The sequence below is a fragment of the Dendropsophus ebraccatus genome, chromosome 7 (assembly GCF_027789765.1).
Source record: "Dendropsophus ebraccatus isolate aDenEbr1 chromosome 7, aDenEbr1.pat, whole genome shotgun sequence".
NCBI lineage: Eukaryota > Metazoa > Chordata > Amphibia > Anura > Hylidae > Dendropsophus > Dendropsophus ebraccatus.
The window spans coordinates 127,970,136-127,988,872 of record NC_091460.1 but is presented as its reverse complement, the minus strand read 5'-3'; the positions used below and the strand labels follow the sequence as shown (position 1 = coordinate 127,988,872).

General features: G+C 43.5%; 1 protein-coding gene across 5 annotated transcripts in view; it reads right to left on the bottom strand.

Annotated features, from left to right (window-relative positions):
* The window catches only part of AIMP1 (aminoacyl tRNA synthetase complex interacting multifunctional protein 1), a 433,090-nt gene that overhangs the window by 12,351 nt on the left and 402,002 nt on the right, over nucleotides 1-18,737 (bottom strand). For 4 of the 5 annotated variants that reach the window (XM_069978430.1, XM_069978427.1, XM_069978426.1 and 1 more), the window contains 4 exons: nucleotides 16,012-16,145; nucleotides 14,876-14,989; nucleotides 11,932-12,081; nucleotides 1,883-2,088 (listed from right to left, as the gene is read on the bottom strand). In XM_069978430.1, coding sequence (XP_069834531.1) covers nucleotides 1,883-2,088; nucleotides 11,932-12,081; nucleotides 14,876-14,989; nucleotides 16,012-16,120 — 579 coding nt within the window. In that variant the 5' untranslated portion in view covers nucleotides 16,121-16,145. Of the gene's footprint in view, nucleotides 1-1,882; nucleotides 2,089-11,931; nucleotides 12,082-14,875; nucleotides 14,990-16,011; nucleotides 16,146-18,018; nucleotides 18,111-18,737 lie in introns of those variants that run through there. The other variant, XM_069978428.1, reaches the window with a different exon arrangement.

The following is an 18,737-nucleotide window of genomic DNA, read 5'->3' as shown; positions in this document are numbered from 1 at the left end:
ATAACTTTCCAAAACCAGTTGATTTAAAAGAAAAGGGGATGTTAGTGAGCTACATAAAAAATTAAAAAAAAAAGAAAGAAAAAACAAACAAAAGGTAAATAAAACAAAAAACAGCATCCCAAACATTTCAAGGAAACCTGACTATATTTTCATCTGCGGGAACTATACGGGTGGTCACTACCGTTTCCATACATTAATTTTCTTCATTCTGGAATTTCGCTTTGGAATTGAAATTCCATGGCAATCCTGCCATTATAACATTGGCCATCTGGAGATTGACTTTGGCGGCCATCTTGCTCTCTAAGAAATTGTTTTCCCTGGTGTCTCTCTCAGGTTTGCAAGCTGAGCAGTTCCCCTCCAGGAAGCTCGTGGTTAAAGGGAATGTTAAAAACCAGGGAGAAAATTGACTTCTTTAAGCCCTACCACTTCGGTCAGCATTTGGACTGTATATACCAGCAATAAAATGCTCCATTTTCTCCATGGCTGGAAAATTATTTTTCTCGATAGATACCTTACGTATATAGTATTTATAGCAACGATGAAGATATACGACTATAAAATGTAATTGACCAGATGTTTTATTTTTCTATTGTTGCTTTATATCTGTACTTAGGACCACATGACTCACATTGAGTGCCGTTTTTTCTTCTTATTTCCCAGGTGCTTATTTATGCATGTATTTATTGTACGGCTCAAGCAAGCATCAGAGACAATTATCTAATTACTTGAATGACTTGGCAGCACAGCGATCCTCCCCGCTACACTCGGAGGAATAGTGATCAGCAGTTTGTAAGCGTTCCCAAGGTTAGCATTAATCTTGGCACTAAGGATGTAGTCATAAAAGGGCTGCTCCCCACGGAAAAAAAATGAAAAAGAGAAAATAGCCTTCAAATTAGATCCTATTCTTTCCCCATTCAAAGGTTCATAAAACAGGGATAAAGAACATGCAAGCCTACAAAGGATACACTCTGATTTCATAGAGGAAAAATAAAGTGAACATATTACTTTTTGGAAAAATAAGGCTTTAAAATATTAGTAGAAGGGGGATAGATGGTTTTTATGGGGCACAAATAAGGGCTCATCTCCGCAGCTGGAAACGGGACAGAAAAAGGGACCATGAGAAGCTGCAATCACTAGACAGAAAGGAATATCAATCATTGTATATGGAAACAAGCATCACGGCATATATAAAGTCACTGGTTAATAACCAAGTACAATGTATGGCTATGTTCACACAACCTAAGTACCGTGGGAATCACGGCTGTTGTTACAACTGATCCCTAGATATAGCTGGAAGAGGCATAGATGTGCACCTCAATCCATGGCTTGCCTTAACATTCGACTTGTTGGGCTCCAAAGACTTAAGCCCCAAGGGTCGTCTAGAGGAGCAAACGAGCGCTCGTTTGCTCCTCGTTCCCCTCTCGCTGCCGCTGCTATTCAACGCCGCGGCAGCAGCGAGCGGGTAAGTGCGGGAGGGGCAGCTGATCGTCCGGGCAGCCCATAGGATAAAGCAGTGTTTGCTGCCGATGCTCCTATTCAACGGAACGACGGCAGCTATATCAGTCGCTTGTTTTTCAACATGTTGAAAAACAAGCGACTGCAACGATCAGCCGACATGAAGGATGTCGGCTGATCATTGCACTCTATTCCACGGGACGATTATCGTTCGTAGCGGCCGATAATGGCCGAATACGGACGATATTCGCTCCGTGGAATAGGGCCTTTACAGAGGAGCCGCTCTCCTGTAATAAGTCGGATTGAGCAGTGAGCTGGGGTGTGGGGCGAAGTGCACAGCATTGCGCTTTTCCTGGCTATATCTATCGATCTGTGGGGGATTTACAACCACTATTCTATATAAAGAAAGTAATATAATATCATATACCTGATCTATAGGAATATGCTTCACAAGGCCACTGACAACCGTCCTTGGAGATGCTTCTCCTACATCTACTTCTTCTACATACAGGGAATCAGCATCTGGATGTTTCTTGGCAGAGATGATGCAGCCAACGCGCAGGTCCAATCGAGATACATCGACAGGTCTTGTATCGTCTTCTGTGGCGGCTGACTTCTTTTCCTTCTTCTCTCCTTAACATAAGAGCAAAACAATACAGTGTGAGGCTGGGTTCACACTACGTATATTTGAGGCTGTATATTTGAGGCTGTATAGCAACCAAAACCAGGAGTGGATTAAAAACACAGAAAGGCTCTGTTCACATAATGTTGTAATTGAGTGCATGGCCGCCATTTAATGGCAAATATTTGCTGTTTTTTTAAAACAACGGCTGTTATATTGAAATAATGGCCGTTATTTACTGTTATATGTCGGCCATCCACTCAATTTCAACATTGTGTGGACAGAGCCTTTCTGTGTTTTTAATCCACTCCTGGTTTTGGTTGCTATGAGGACCTGACATGAGGACCAAATACTGACTGAAATATACATAGTGTGAACCCAGCCTTAGAATGTAATACACACCAAATGACACAGCCATCCCGCCAGCAGCCTACAACAGGCTTTAAATAATGTTCCTCTGGCCGATAATTCAGTATCGGCCAGAGGAACACATTAAACAGCGGCCGTTATTTGAAACAGCAAACAATGGCCACTGTTTTACAGTGTCTAAACATAGTCTAACATAGCCTCGAAGCAAGACGAAGCGGGGACCAGGTGACGTGTAGGCTCCGGCGGCCGGGGGGTTAACGGGGCGGGCTGCGGACAAACTCGCAGCAGGATGTGCATCCTGCTGCGAGTTTGTCTGCCCATAGGGGGTACAGGGCAGGGATCCGCAGCGAGGAACTCGCTGCGGGTCCACCCAGTGAGTTTGTACCCTCAGGCTACATTTACTGGTTCCATGCATAGTCCATAATTATGGATGATGTGAAATCCATTCTATAGTACACCATCTGTATATACAGACCGTGAGAATATGAAACATGAGAATAAGGCCTAATACTACATACATGCCAAACAGTAAGGGTTGCAAAAAGGTGGAATATGTCCATAAGGTTATCAATAGGAAAGGTCTGACGTAATTACTCCCTGATTTTCCAGAAATACAGTTGAAGACATGCCAGAACTACTAGTGCCTACCCTCTGCTTTTTCTACATGCTGTTCAATTGTAAATGATTCTAAAGCTATGACATGTCCATTCTCCAGCACAGAGAGAGGAGGCGCGTGAGCCTCCCATAGACTACCAGTATGTCACGTAGGCTGGAGGAGAATTCTGCCAGTTTTACTCCGTGTGAACGGAGCCTTAGAAGGAGGCAGAGTAATCACAGCAACATATTAGCATCAGCAGAACCCCAAGTGATAGGAAATACAAAAACTGATTATTCTTAGCAAAACTGGCCATACACACTAGATGGTGGTTGGCCTCCTGTTTCCCTTAAATATACTGTATGGGGGAGATTTATCAAACATGGTGTAAAGTGAAACTCTTAGTTGCCCCTAGCAACCAATCAGATTCCACCTTTTATTCCTCACAGACTCTTTGGAAAATGTAAGGTGGAATCTGATTGGTTGCTAGGGGCAACTGAGCCAGTTTCACTTTACACCATGTTTGATAAATCTCCCCCTATATCCTTCTTGAAATGCTGTCCTACAATCAGAAGCATCTGTATACTGTATAGATATACAGGCACCACAATACAAAGTACAGCACTTCCTATTAGCGCCAGAGTATGTGTCTGAAAGCCGTATCGGACCACAACACTAATACCATGAAGCAGCTTTGTATAGAAGTAACTCTTTGAGGTAAATGTATAGGAAATCCTATAAATTCTCTTTAACACGCATGCATGGAAAAGGTAAATTGCAGAACGTAGCCAACGACAAGCAACGGCTTCAGACTTTCCAGTTCCGCCTCCCCCTTGCTGTGTACTGTGCTTGCATCCAACGCGAGCGTCAAATATAATTACAGCGGAATAAAGAAAACTGATAAAAGAACAAAGCTTAGCTGGTTGGGATCCAGTATCTGAATACAAAACTTCATACCCTTGAGGTAAAACCTCTGCTTTTATGAGTCAGACACTAACTGCCTCCAGAACGTATTAAAACTAAAAAAATTGATGTGAATGTAATATGAAAAAAACAAAAAACAAAGAATAGATGGCAAAAAGAACTGGTCAGTCTATTCAGTCTCCCCATCTACTGTTTCTGTATGGTATTAATGGTATTAATGGCATACCCAAGTATTTAGCTCTGAAGAACACGAGTCCCACTCACACCACCTCTGCTTCTTTCTTTTCAATCAAATGTTTATTAAAGAAAAAAAACAACAAATAAAACCCCAAAAGTTTTCAGCATGGGAAATGCCCCCCCCCCCAGCCCATAACTATAAATGAGATATACAAGCAAAACAATAGAAAAGAATGCATAGCAATATAATGTAGAATAGAAAACTACACTAAGGGTCCTATTCCGAGAATAACTGTAAACGAGCGCCAATCTGCTAGATAGGCGCTCGTTTACTGGGCCTATTACACAGTTACCGATGTCCTTGCAGCCCTTGCTAAACTCTACACATTACCTATCCATGGTCCAGGGCTTTTCTTGCGCGCTACTTCTCCCCGGATCCAACACGCTGCAGCTTCAGAGCGGCCTGTCTCAGCGGCGGTCCCGGACAGTGATTGGCTGAGCGGCCTGTCTTAGCTGAAGCTGCAGCACGTGGGACCCAGGGAGGAGCAGAGCGCAGGAGGAGCACTGGACCATGAATAGATAATGTATTTACTTTGCAAATTGTCAGCCACCGGCCGCGCACCACTATTACACATAGCGGTGCGCGGTTGGTGCCTGACAATTATAGGTCCATACCTATATCAACGATCAGCCGATGATCGTTGTCATTGGCTGATCGTTGTGTTTATTACACTGAACATTAACTGTCCAGATAGGGGCAATTCAGCCGTTTATCGTTCCGTGTAATAGTACCCTTACAGTTGGGAGAAACAAAACAAAATTTTAGCATAGGAGATGTCTTTATTAAAACCTAATTGGAAGATCAGTAATTCCCTGGAGGCAAGGCCGGAGTGGTCAATCTACATCCCCCAAAGTTTTTCAAACTTCCATAGGGGGTTATGTTCTCGAATAAAAAAACCTTTCTTCATATTCACTAGCCAAATAATTTTAGCAATAGAAGGGGGGACTGCGGAAATCAAGCCAATGTAAATAAATCGACTTCCAAGCCATTCACAACTTTTACACAGCGAGTGTCAGATCATTAACATAAACCAACAGGGAGACAGCAGCCCCCCACACCATACACATCAGAGAAAATATGAGTAACATGGGACCATAAGTTTTTCAGATAAGTGCAGGACCACATGATATAGATAAGATCAGCGTTGAGGAGGTGACATTGGGGGCAATTAGGGCGAGTAGCCCTGTCTGGTCCCCCGATATACATGAAAGGATTCAGAGAGATAATTATTAACTTATAGCCTAGCAATCGGGCCAGGGTAACGCAGCTTTATACCAGAGAGGAACACAGTTCCAAAGCCAATGGGCTTCCACTTGACACCATTGGTCAAATTATCCGCGGGGAGCTGAAGATGAAGATACAATCTCCGAATATTAATAGTCATGGAACGGTGTGGCATAAACCCAGATTGGATGAGAATACTTCTGAGAGGCCTAGAGTCAAGAACATGGCTAGACTTTTTATATTCATGGGAAGAAGAGAGATCGCAAAGTAGAAAGCAATAGAAAGGTTTATAGAATAACTATGTAGGAACCAGATCTCGCTCCTGGGCATCCCTGAAGACCTTCAGCAACTGAGGCAGGAGGATATCCCCCATTCTCTTGCAGATTTCGATGGGCAGGCCATCTGGCACCACCTCTGTATGCTCTCCAGCCTGTGTTGGAATGCCTAAACCTTCTGTCCTTGGTCTCCCCATACTTTTCCAAGTCTACCTATGGTTTTGGTCGGTACATTTATTATTTGTAAACTGGCAATATTCAGCTCTACCTCTTTGGTCTACCTTACTATACCTTACAATACCTTTGATCTTCATCTGAGCTGCTCAGCTCATCCATTCCCCTTCTGCCGCCGCACCATCTCTACCTTCTGCTGGTAGGCCCAGTTGACACTGAGCAAATACGGCGGAATTCCGCCATGCTCAGTGTCCTGCAGTGAGTGAATGGGAGGGTGCACGCGCGCCCTCCTGTTATTTCTTTATACACTTTATACTTCCTTCTTTGTACCTACTATATTTATCTGCAATTGCTTGCAACAGGCGGGCACATTCACTAGAATCTTCCATCATTAAATGAAAACTCACTAACCCCGCATTATTCATCAAAGCCAGACTCAAGAACAAGTCTAAAACTAGCAGTAATGATACTTCGCTGGAACCACAGGGCACGCATGGCTCTCATCCATCACTACGGGAACATTGGTTATTTGATAACTTCCAAAATAGATGGTTACTGGACAATGTACCGATCAGCTCACCAACACAGGGTAAAGGCAAACTTCATTTTAGAAACAGCAATGCACTTTGTGACTAGGTTTTAGTTATCGCTCCAATAAGAAGAAAAAGGTAAAAGAGTGACTGGCTCACAATACTGAAACGCTATTGGTTATTATGGTACAATACTTGCTTATGCCCTGCGTGACAAATTTTTTTGTTCACCCTGATTGTCACTCAGGGAAAAATACTAATAAAAATAAAAAAAATGAAAAAAATAAATAAATGAATGAAAACAGCAATACACTGAATTTCTTGCCATTTTAAAGCTCTAACATCTTTTTTTTTTTTATGTAAAAAAAGAATAAAAAAAAAAAAAAAAATACAACTCCTCTTATTTGCAACCAGAGACTGTACAGACCAAATATGCAGAGCCTCCTACAAACACTAGTTATTCAAATTAGCCAATGTCAGCGGGACTGGTCTACAGTCCATTATGCATGAGGGCCCCTGATTCTGGCTCCTCTTACACGGGCCGATCAATACTGTAAGCGAGCGCCGATCTGCTAGAACGGTGTTCGTTTACTGGCCCTATTACACTTACTGGCCCATTATCGTTAGCGATGTCCGTGCAGCCTTTGCCTAAACATTATTTTAATTACCTATCCACATTTCCAGTCTCCTCCTGCGCTCTGAATGCTTCCTCTCAGTCTCGCATGCTGCAGCTTCAGAGCAGCCCGTCAGTCTATCACTGGCCGGGACCGCCGCAGCCAGTGATTGGCTGAGCAGCCTGTCAGCTGAGACAGGTCGCGCTAAAGCTGCAGCGCACTGGAATGAGGAGGAAGCATGCAGAGCGCAGGAGGAGACCGGAACATTAATAGGTAATGTAAAAACTGTCTGTTGAATTGTCAGCTGGCAGCCGTGCATAGCTATTACATGTAGAGATGTGCGGTTGGCACCCCATGATTTTTGGTTAGGGCCTAAAGAAACAATCAGCCGATGATTGTTTCATCGGCTCATTGTTGTCTCTATTACACTGAGCGATAATCGGAGGAATCGGGCCAATTAACGATCTGTGTAATAGGACCCTTTCCCCTGACAGATCATTTCCAGGAGGAGAAGGATTATGGGTGTTGAATTTAATTGTCTGCACCTCATTTTCCCTAGCGATGAGCAACTACCAGAGATGTCTGGCCGTGCCATGCAAGTGTATGGGGGAACTGTGAAGAACAGCTGTTGGCCAAATAAGCATTAAGCAGACTTCTATTGAAGGTTTATGGACACCCCTAGAGGACTGTAATGGAGAATAGTTTATGTATATCAGAACCTTGCTTCCCTTCACAGCACTGGGGGTATGTTTGCCAGAATTCCTGAACATTAGACGTTTGTGGAGTCTTGGATACGTCTGACTCCACAATGCTGGTAACATTTAAAGGGGTTGTCCAGAGAAATCTTTTTCTTTCAAATCAACTGGTATCAGAAAGTTATATAGGTTTGTAATTTAATTCAATTCAATTAAATAATCTCAAGTCTTTCCATACTTATTATCTCCTGTATGTCCTGCAGGAAATGTTGTTTTATTTCCAGTCTGACACAGTGCTCTCTGCTGACATCTCTGGCCAAGACAGGAACTATCCAGAGCAGGAGAGGTTTTTTTTATGGGGATTCATAGAAAACTGAGACAGAGTTTCTGTCTTGGCCAGAGGTGGCAGCAGAGAGCACTGTGAAAATAAAACACCACTTCCTACAGGACATACAGCAGCTAATAAGTATGGGATTTGAGATTTTTTAATAGAAGTAAATTACAAATCTATATAAAACTTTCTTACCCCAGTTGATTTGAAAAAAAAAAAAAAAAAAGATTTTCGCTGGACAACCCCTTAAAGCAGCTATGTTCCTTTGTTGCATTGGGCACTGCTGGGTGTCATCATTTCTTCCGCTGTAATACAAAAGCGAGCAGTGGGCATCCATTTATTTTTTTCCTTCCACTTAATTTTCAAACAAGAATTTAATCTTTGAAGAAAGGCCAGCCTGGCAAAGGAGGCGGATAAGAGACGGTAATGAGGATTTCCTCTTGGGAGGCTGTTGTGTTGCTCTCACAGCGCTTGTGTTTATCTCGCCCACAAATCAGATTCCTTCCTCTCATTTCTGCCATTTCTCGTGTCATTTCATTAAAAAGCGTGAAATGGAAAGTCCCCTGCCGCGAGCACAGAGGAGAAGCGCGGCACAGCTCGCCTTTTTTGGAGACAACAAATCAGTAAACCTTAAAAACAAGTTGAGTTTCATAATTGGCTTATTGGATTACAATCAATGAGAGAAACGTTATAATTAGGACATATGTATTCCAGATGGGAGTTGGTTTTTCTTTCCAGAAGAAATCAGCTCTTCCAAGTATGAATTAGCTTGATGAAATTGTAATGTGTATCACTCCGGCCGGAGGAATCAGCCCGTTCTTGGATCTCCTGGATAATATGCTGTATCTTACTGTGCTGCTGTGAATATAGGAACTTCCCTGAGGGAGTGGTAGGAAATGTACGTTGGGGTGAGATGGAGGCACAGTGGATGTGAGTCAGTCATATTAGGCTATTAGGGCCAGTTCACACTGAGGAAAATTTTTGCTCAGTATGAACTGGCCCTAAGGGTGTCTTCACACTGAGGAAAAGCGGAATCCCCACCACGGACTCTGCTGGGAATTCCGCCTGCCTCGTTGTCTAGTTATCCAGTAAAAATCTTTTTCTTTCAAATCAAGGGGTTTCAGAAACTTATGTAAATTTGTCATTTACTTCTACTTAAAAATCTCAAGTCTTCCCATACTTATCAACTACTGTATGTCCTGCCGGAAATGTTTTCTTTTCAGTCTGACACACTGCTCTCTGCTGCCACCTCTGTCCGAGACAGGAACTGTCCAGAGCAGGAGAGGTTTTCTATGGGGATTTGCTGCCGCTCTGGACTGCTCCTGACATGAAAAGAGGTGTTAGTAGAGAGCACTGTGTCAGACTGGAAAGAAAACACCACTTCCTGCAGGACATACAGCAGCTCATAAGTACTTGAAGACTGGAGATTTTTTTTAATAGGAAGGTAATTTAGAAATCTGTTTAACTTTCCGACACCAACTGATTTTTATTTTTTTTAGAAAGAGTTGGCAGGAGCCGCAGTTAGCTCTGCAATCCGCGGCTGGGGATGTGAACTGCAGTGTAGGGGCATCGGCGGCGGTGATGGGGATAGCCCTGGTACTACGCCCCCATTATCTGCTCATACTATGAGCAGATAATGGGAGGAGTAGTACAGAGCATATGTGGCAGCGAGGGTGGGGGGAGGGGGGGGGGTGGCGCTTTGGTGATGGGGATGGCCCTGGTACTACTCCCCCATCATCTGCTCATACTATAAGCAGATGATGGGAGGAGTTAGTACAGTGTATGTGTGCCCCACAGCACCGAGCAGGGAGGGAGGGGGGAGGTAGTTAGATGCACAGGCACCTCTTTCCCTCTCTCCTCGGTGCCCTCCAAATGTATTAATTGAATACATTTATGTAATACCTTGGGAAGCAAGGACACTTGCTCCCCAAAGTATTCCATAAATGTATTCAATCAATAAAGCAAAGGTTACATAATTACATACACTTCTATAGGCACAATACAGTGCCATAGACTTCTACATATAGTGCACCCCCTGCTGGGCACTCCATTGGAATTACAACTGATTTGTGATGTCACGTTTTTTGTTTTTTTTTTAGAGAATTTGAAGCCTTCCTGGTCTACTAAATTAGGGGGAAATAGCCCTATATGTGCATTTCCCATAATTAATGTACATTAGGGATTTGTAGGAGGAAGTAATAACATATTAAAAAATAATTTTGGTCCAACTTCTCCTTTAACTTCTCAAAATAATAGAAAATAAATTCACTTTTTATTTTGTGAACTGTTTTTTTTTTTAAATAAACCATTATCTGATTAATCTGGATTCTGAAAAACTGTAAAGGAAAAATTAATATTGTCTGCTGACAGAGCGACTGACCAGAAGTCAGGAAGAGAGGAAATGGGATTTATAGTATAGCTTCAAATGAACCTTCACAAACAGTGAGAGTTAGTATTACATAGGGACCCCTGCCCTCAGGTCACCTTGTCACATAGTATCAAAAATGTCATTTCCAAGTGAAAGGCAATACTTCCTGTGGAAGCAAATTCCAGAAACTGATCATTGTCTAGATAAAAAAAACAAAACAAGCGGAAACTGTCACTAATCAACATCTTATAGAGATTGGGTCTTAGATGAAGCAGATTGCAATTACATTCCGTATGGGCCTTCCTTTACACAGATTTGGCAGTAGCTACACCTCCTCAATGACCTCTTTCAGAAACAGTACAAGACTACGTAAAAAACTGGATGTATGGCTGTATACCCAAGTGAACGGCCAAGGTTTAATTGGTAAAATACTCCAATGGAAGAAAGGACCCTATAGATTAAGGCTATGTTTCCACACAGTATTTTTGCTTTGGTGTTTTGCTCAGTATTTTCCTACAAAACCCAGGAGTGGACTGAAAACACAGAAAGTCTATGATCACACACTGTTGAAACTGGCCGTCATTTAATAGCAAATAATTACCGTTATTTCAAAACAAAGGCTGTTGTTTCAAAATAATGGCAATTATTTGCTATTAAAGAGGTACTCCGGGCTGGGGTTATTTTCAGTGTACCGCTAGGGAGGGGGTGGATATAGAAGCTGACGGTCACTTACCTCCCCGATACCAGCGTCTGGTTCCGGACCCCCCCACCCCGTTCTACCGTCCGGCTGCTGCTTCCTGGTCTGAGCTGCGGTTTGAGATGTAGCGTTTCAAGGCAGCTCAGCCATTTATTGGCTGTGGTGGGACTCCGCTACGACGGCTGAATGGCTGAGCTGCCTTGAGACATCACATCTCAAGCCGCAGCTCAGACCAGGAAGCAGCAGCCGGATGGGAGAACGGGGCAGGGCGGTCCGGAACCAGACGCTGGTATCGGGGAGGTAAGTGACCTTCAGCTTCTGTATCCACCCCCTCCCCGGCGGTACACTGAAAATGACCCCAGCCCAGAGTACCCCTTTAAATGGCAGCCATTAACTCAATTATGAAGTGCTTTTTTCCCTGCACTTACTACTGCATCAAGGCTTCACTTCCTGGATAACATGGTGATGTCACTTCCTGTATAACATGGTGATGTCACTTCCTGGATAAAATGGTGATGTCATGACTTGACTCCCAGAGCTGTGCGGGCAGTGTCCCTCCAGTGCCCTGTGTCCCTCCAGGAAGTGACATCACCATGTTATCCAGGAAGTGAAGCCTTGATGCAGTAGTAAGTGCAGGGAAAAAAAGCACTTTATAAGCATCTCCCATAAGTGTATACTGGGGATTTTTATAACTTTTGGGGGGCAAAACAATACTTTTTTTCCAATTCTTTTTGAAAGACTTTAAACTAGGTATGCAAAATTGCATTTCCTCCATTCTTGTTTAAGTCAGTCACCATGTACCCGTGTTTACAGGCGATACCTTTTTTTTCTGGCTTCTCCTTCTTCTTCTTCTCTTCCGCTGCTTTCGGTGCTGGAGCAGAGGGTTTTTCAGGTGCAGGTTGAGCAGCAGGTAGTGAGGTAGCTGAGCTGGAGGCAGCCGGTGTCGTCACAGAAACACCAATCTGTTTCACTAAAGCATAAAACACAATGCAAACAGGGATTTTTCAAAACTGATATACTGACAACAGTGCACCCCATCACTCATAGAATACAGCATGTACATGGATTAGCAATATCATTAACACCACTGATAGAAGAGCTCTGACTCACTGAGGCATTAACTACACAGGAGCTCTTATGGTTTCTGCCACTGAAATGTTTGGAGGGTAGCAGGGTGCACGATCCTGCTGCAGAAAAGGAGTCATTAATGTGAAGGGGGGTGCTCAGTCTGCAACACTCTTTACATAGCTGGTACCTATAAAGGGAACATTCACACGATTACCAGAACCTGAGATTTCCCATCAGAATATTGTCCAGAGCATCACACCAGTATAGACTTGCCTACCCTCCATATTGCATGTGCACCCAGCCATCCACATAACGCAAAAGTCCAGACCTGACCTTTCTTCCCATTCTGCTGCTCACATGCCCATTGTATAAGCTTTCACATGAGTTTAGAAGTCAGCATGGGCACTCCGACACGTGTTTACGGTACAGCTTTGTTCTGTATATCTTTCTATCATGACAAGCGTTACTTTTGACTACAATGGCTCTTTTGTGGAATCGGACCTGGTAGTCTAACCTTTGCTCTTTTGGACTCCTGCGACCCTGTTTCTAGTTTACCAGTCACCTCTTCTTGAACCACTTTTAGTACGTACTACTCAATGTTGGAGATTCTATCCCATTCCTTTACAGGTGTCACTGTCAATAGATGTCCAACATTATTTACTTCACCTGTTAGTAATTTTAGGTTGGGTTCCCACTATACGTTTCTGTTGCGTGACATGGTTTGTGAATTTCCATGTATGTCAATGTGAGTTTCTCAACCCCCCAAAAAAAAAAAAAAATAAAAAAAATAAAATAAAATATATATATATATATATATATATATATATATATATATATATAAACAACAGAGATGCACAGTGCCACTGCCACCTATACTAACTCTTATAGCTGTCTTCTGAGAATACTAAACTGAACGAAGTAAAAAAAATAAAAATAAATACAGCAAGAGGTTTTTCACAAAGCAACACATCTCCAGAAAGCTCCTTAGCATTACAACTAAAGTTTGTACGCTGTTTCATAAAACTCTATGGGAATTAAAGGGGGTTTCTGGCGCTCACACTATAGTGATCAGGCTGGGAAGCAGTAAAGCTTTGTTCACTGTTTTGCAGCAGAGACATGTGACTGAAAGCGACTCTGTACCCACAATCTGACCCCCCCCCCCCCCCCCCAAACCACTTGTACCTTCAGATAGCTGCTTTTAATCCAAGATCTGTCCTGCGGTACGTTCGGCAGGTGATGCAGTTACTGTCCTAAAAAAATACTTTAAAACTTGCAGCCCGTGCCAAACGGGAGTATCTGTGCACTTTGCACAACCCCTCAGTCCCTCTTTCCCACCCTCTTCATCCTTAGGAATGCTCCAGGCAGATTGTCTCCTATTCCCCACATGTGGCAGCCCGACACATGGGCTGGATCGTTAAGGCACCTGTGCAATGTTCAGCATGGAGAAAATGTTTCAGTGGCATTCCTAATGATGAAGAGGGTGGTGAGGAGGGACGGAGAGGTTGTGCAAAGTTAGGGCACAGATACTCCCGTTTGGCAAAGGCTTCAAGTTTAAAAGTATTTTTTTAAGACAATAACTGCATCACCTGCCAAACGGACCGCAAGACAGATCTTGGATTAAAAGCAGCTATCCAAAGGTACAAGCGGTTTGGGGGGGTCTGATTGTGGGTACAGAGTCACTTGAAGCTCAGCTCCCTTTCAAGTAAATGGCAGCTGAACTGCAGTAACTAGGTCCGGCCACTGGACACTGAATAGAGCTAACCCATCCCACTTCACTGCATAGTGTAGGCGCTAAACAGTCAATCAGCATGGGTGCCGGCATGCCACCCCTTTAAGTAAATCTTTGAGTATTACTTAATGTGTCTCACTATGTGTGTTTCATGTCTGATGTCCATTCCATACAGTAGGTTAGCCAATGTCATACCAGTAATGTATAGAATTGAATAATTGGATAGTGAATTCTGACCAGATATATTAAAGGCCAAAAATGTGTCTGTAAAGTGTGGTTGCTTGTAGCATTTTGTCAAGTTGCTGTGGCACAACTTTGAGAAGTGGCCTACAGGTCCTGAAATATGCCCCATGTTCACTTATGGGCTGCCTCTGAATTGGACGCAGGATGAAACAAATCCTGTATTCCTATCTGCTGGGCCGGCGTCAGCACTGGGCTTTCCAGGCTGGTGCGCACAGCACCTATAGGGGCCCAGGGAGTGCAAGGGGCCCGGTGTTCTAATATTCAGCCTGCTCACTGTAATAGAGGGTGAGCACCGAACATCACAAGACCCAGGAGACGGAGCAGGACCTGCACAGAGAGAGAAAAAGGTGAAGGACCTGATCACGTCTCCAAGGTCCTCAACCTTACAGTGTGGAGAGCAGCCGGACAGAGAGGAAGAAGGAGAAGGCTGAGCTGTAAGTGCTGCGGGTCAGTGTCTGTGTGTGACAGTCAGTCAGTGAGCGTCAGTCAGTCAGTGTCTATGTCAATAATGTGTGTTTGTGTATGTTAGTAATGATTGTGGCGATTGTGCATAGTGTGTGGATGAAAAAGGCAGAGTGGATGAATGAGGGGCTCGGCCGATGACCAGCAAAAACCTGGAGCCAGCCCTGCCTATCTGGACCAGCTATGGACTGATGAACATAGATAAACCTTGCCTAAATTCCTGCTGGAGAAATAGAGTGCAGAGGTATATCATGAACCTTACCTCCATTATTTATCTCGGTTTTAATAAGCTGTTCTTTCAGGACATCGATCTCCTTCTTCAGTTTTGCATTTTCGACACGTAGCTTCTTCTCCTCCCGTAGAGACGCTTGTAAAACTAAAGTCAACAAATTGCAATGAACGTTTAGAGAGGAATTATAGCCAACCGAGGCCTATCTATCCTAGGAACTCAGATAGGGGTAATAAAACGATTCCATTGAAAACAATAGGTTGTTCCTTCTGGAAATGTATGGAGTTACTAACTGGGGCTTACTCTGCTTACAGGGGGGTCAGGAATAACAAAGGAATGGCACTAAGCTAAGATTTTATGTTATTTTATGGGAATATGAGAATGTACAAAACAGACACATCGGTAGGGGTCCGGCACTCACCAGATTATACTTGCTAATTTATTGAGGTGCAAAAAGCATCAGGTACAAAGAGGATATGTTTCGGCCAAGCATGGCCTTCATCAGCTAAGAGTGTACACTCCTAGCTGATGAAGGCCATGCTTGGCCGAAACGTGTCCTCTTTGTGCCTGATGCTTTTTGCACCTCAATAAATTAGCAAGTATAATCTGGTGAGTGCCGGGTCCTTTCTACTATTTTACTTGGATACCCACTGCCTCGAGCACCACCGCTACAGAAGTGCAGTCCTCAACACATCCTTCCACATCGGTAGGGGTGGCAGCTACTTTTAAAGTAGAAGTCTAAAGGATTGTAAAATCTGTCAGCCGATAGGGGGAAAATAGATTACATGTACTAACTTACCTCTCCCCGTACCCGCTGTGAACGGCAGGACCCCCACCAGGCTCTGGAATCTCCGGACCTGACACGTCACAACCCGCCTGATGGACTGGCCACTCAGCTAATCAATGACTGCAGCGGTGTCTTGTCCCAGTCACTGACTGACTGAGCGGCCAGTCCATTAGGCGGGTTGTGACGTGTCAGGTCCGGAGATTTCAGAGCCTGGTGGGGGTCCTGCTGCTCACTGCGGGCACGGGGAGAGGTAAGTTAGTACTTGTAATCAATTTCCCCCCTGCTGGTTTTTATAATCCGCTGACTTCTCCTTTAATGCTTCACACAATAATCCCGTTATATAAGATTATAGGTTCTTTATAAATGAGACAATATTTCATACTTGCTTTCTCTTTCAGAAGAGCGACTTGCTGTTTGAGGTATTCAATCACTTGATCGGCTTCAGAGGCCCTTTGCTCTAGCTTGTTCAAGACTGGGTTGCTAGCAGCCATCTTGGTAAGGGACCTGACAAAAAACCTACAATTGCAAAAAAAAAAAAAAATAAAATTATATATAAATATATTGTTGGGGAGATATGGAAAAAAAACACTGTAGACATTTCAGAATCTAACTTGACTTAGACCACAAACTACCAAATCTTTGAAACCTCTTACTGAGTGTTCAGACTCCCACTGGTCTGCAGAATGAGCCAAGAGAAGCACGCAGCTGTGTTCTTCACTCCCAGGCTCCCTACGATCTCTGTCTTGCTGCACAAGGTGAACTCCATTATAAGTCTATGGGTGCTTGTCCTGTGCAGCAAGACAGAGATTGCAGAGAGAAGAGCTTAGCTGTGTGTGAAATTTCTCAAAGTCAAGGGCATCTTCTACACCTAGATCAACTGTCCAGCTTCCATTTTTATAAAAATTTCTTTCCCATTGATCCCTATGGAAGATGTGTAACATCATTTTCCACTGAGAAAATTACTGGAGCAGAATAAACAGTATCATAAACCTTACCATCCCCATACACCTTTAGGCTATGTTCACACTGCGTATGAATCCGTCCGTAGAGCGAACCGTGAATATACGCACGTAGTTTTGAGGTTGATGCGTTCGCTTGAAAGTATACGATATACGCCCGCACAGTGCACACTACGTATGAGCTTACGGCCGGATCGTATACAGCGCCGTGAAAAATGAACAAGACCATTGTTTGAAGACGGAAATGTTGAAACTCACGGAGGTGGATTTCCATGCAGTCCTGTACAAAGTACTTATTTCAGCCAAATTGAACTTGATTTTTCGATCCAAAAGGTTCTGTGTGGTTTACGGGGCTGGGCGAAGATTTCCAAGTAAATGACTTGTTTCAGATCGCTACTAAAAAAGCTAGGGAAGCATAACTGTACTACGGGCGTATGTTCACGGGGCGTACGCATCCGGCGCATGTCGCTTTTTCCCACGCCCGTAGTTTCAGCCGCACATGTACGGCAGCGTAAGACCTGCGGACGGATTCATACGCAGTGTGAACATAGCCTTAATAACAGATGGCCGAATAATCATTCAGCTGTCAGTTCTCTCTCCTGCCAGCTGCCCATACACAAGAATGTTCAGCATGACCGAGCATCCCGATGTTCTCTATGGGGAGGGCAAGAAAGCTCTGACTGCGGCTTATCTCTCCTAAAACAAACGAGTTGAGCGATGATTTTGCATGGGTGTGGGTTTCGCAGCTCAGTTCCATTAAAAATCAACGGAGCTTAATAGAAAAACCGTACACAACCTGATGACAGGGGTGGCGCTGTTCTTTTTCTAATCCTGGATAACCGCTTTAACCTTACTCTGTGCTAAAGTAGCAGCCGAGCACATAGTCCACATTCCTAGGCGCTGGTAATAAAGCGTGTCGGAATGTTATCTGCCTGTTCTGAGGAGGATACAACATGTAAACTCCTGGATATAGAATAACTAGATGCACAAGGCTAACATAGAAAGCTAAATAGTAGTTTATATATAATAGAATATATATTCTGTACAGAAGCAATCCCAGTGGGTGTAAGGTATATACACACCAGAAAAGTGCACTAAAGTTACAATACTATTCCCCTTCCCCAAAGTAAATCTGAAAATATATATACACCAAGTGGAGAGTCCCATACATTGTGTACGTAGCTCAGGTTGTAGGAGAAATGCCATTACAAGTGGCACTAATAGTGAATAGGTGCAAGACTAGAAGTGGCACAAGCGTTACACTGGCAAGGCTCAACCACAGCAAACACATATAGCCAGAATAAGACGTCACAACATAGGTATCCACCCAGCCCACGGAATAAGCCCAAGTCATATTAAATTAGTTTACATTCACCATAAGCCAACATTAGCAAGCAGATAGCCGCTTACAAACAAGATCTGTACATTACCTTCCCTCTCGCTGTGCGGTTATACACAGACAAGAGGAGAAGCCGGACTGAGTCCACCCGGGGTGAGAAGCATCTGCCTCCTGTCACTCATGGAGGGACATTCCTTACTGAGCTCCCAGAAGCCCCGGAGCCATTACCACTTGTGCTACAGGCCTAGTGTGTGTGAAACACTTTAGTGTAATACTATGCCAACTAAAAAATAATAGCATTTATTAGCCTGTCTAGTTTCTTAATACGCCCTCCCGTTCCCGAGCTGTGTAGGTTTATAGTTTGCATGATAATTCAATTAATAGTCAAACGGGTGTGAACAAACGTTTATCAATGGGAGTGAATATCAGATGATCACCAAAAATTCTTTAACTTGAATGGCTGAGCAGTTGAATGGCTGAGCAGGCCTGCCACATCATGTCCTAAGTCTCATCTCAAGACCAGGAAGCAACCGGAGGGGCGGTATGCAGGTGGCAGCACTGGAGCCAGGGTGGTAAGTGAATGTCATTTTTTTTTTAATTTTTTACGTCTAGGAGAGAGGTTCCGCTAAACATTTAAAGGCAGTTATCGGTGTCGTGAGTGTGCCAGGTAAGGCAATGTGGATGAGACATGAAAATCACATAACATTGTTATTTCTATCTAAAAAACAAACAAACAAAAAAACACTAAAAATGGCTTGTAAAAAAAAAAACAAAAAAAAAAAAACTGGAAAATCTGCAGTAAGTCTTATT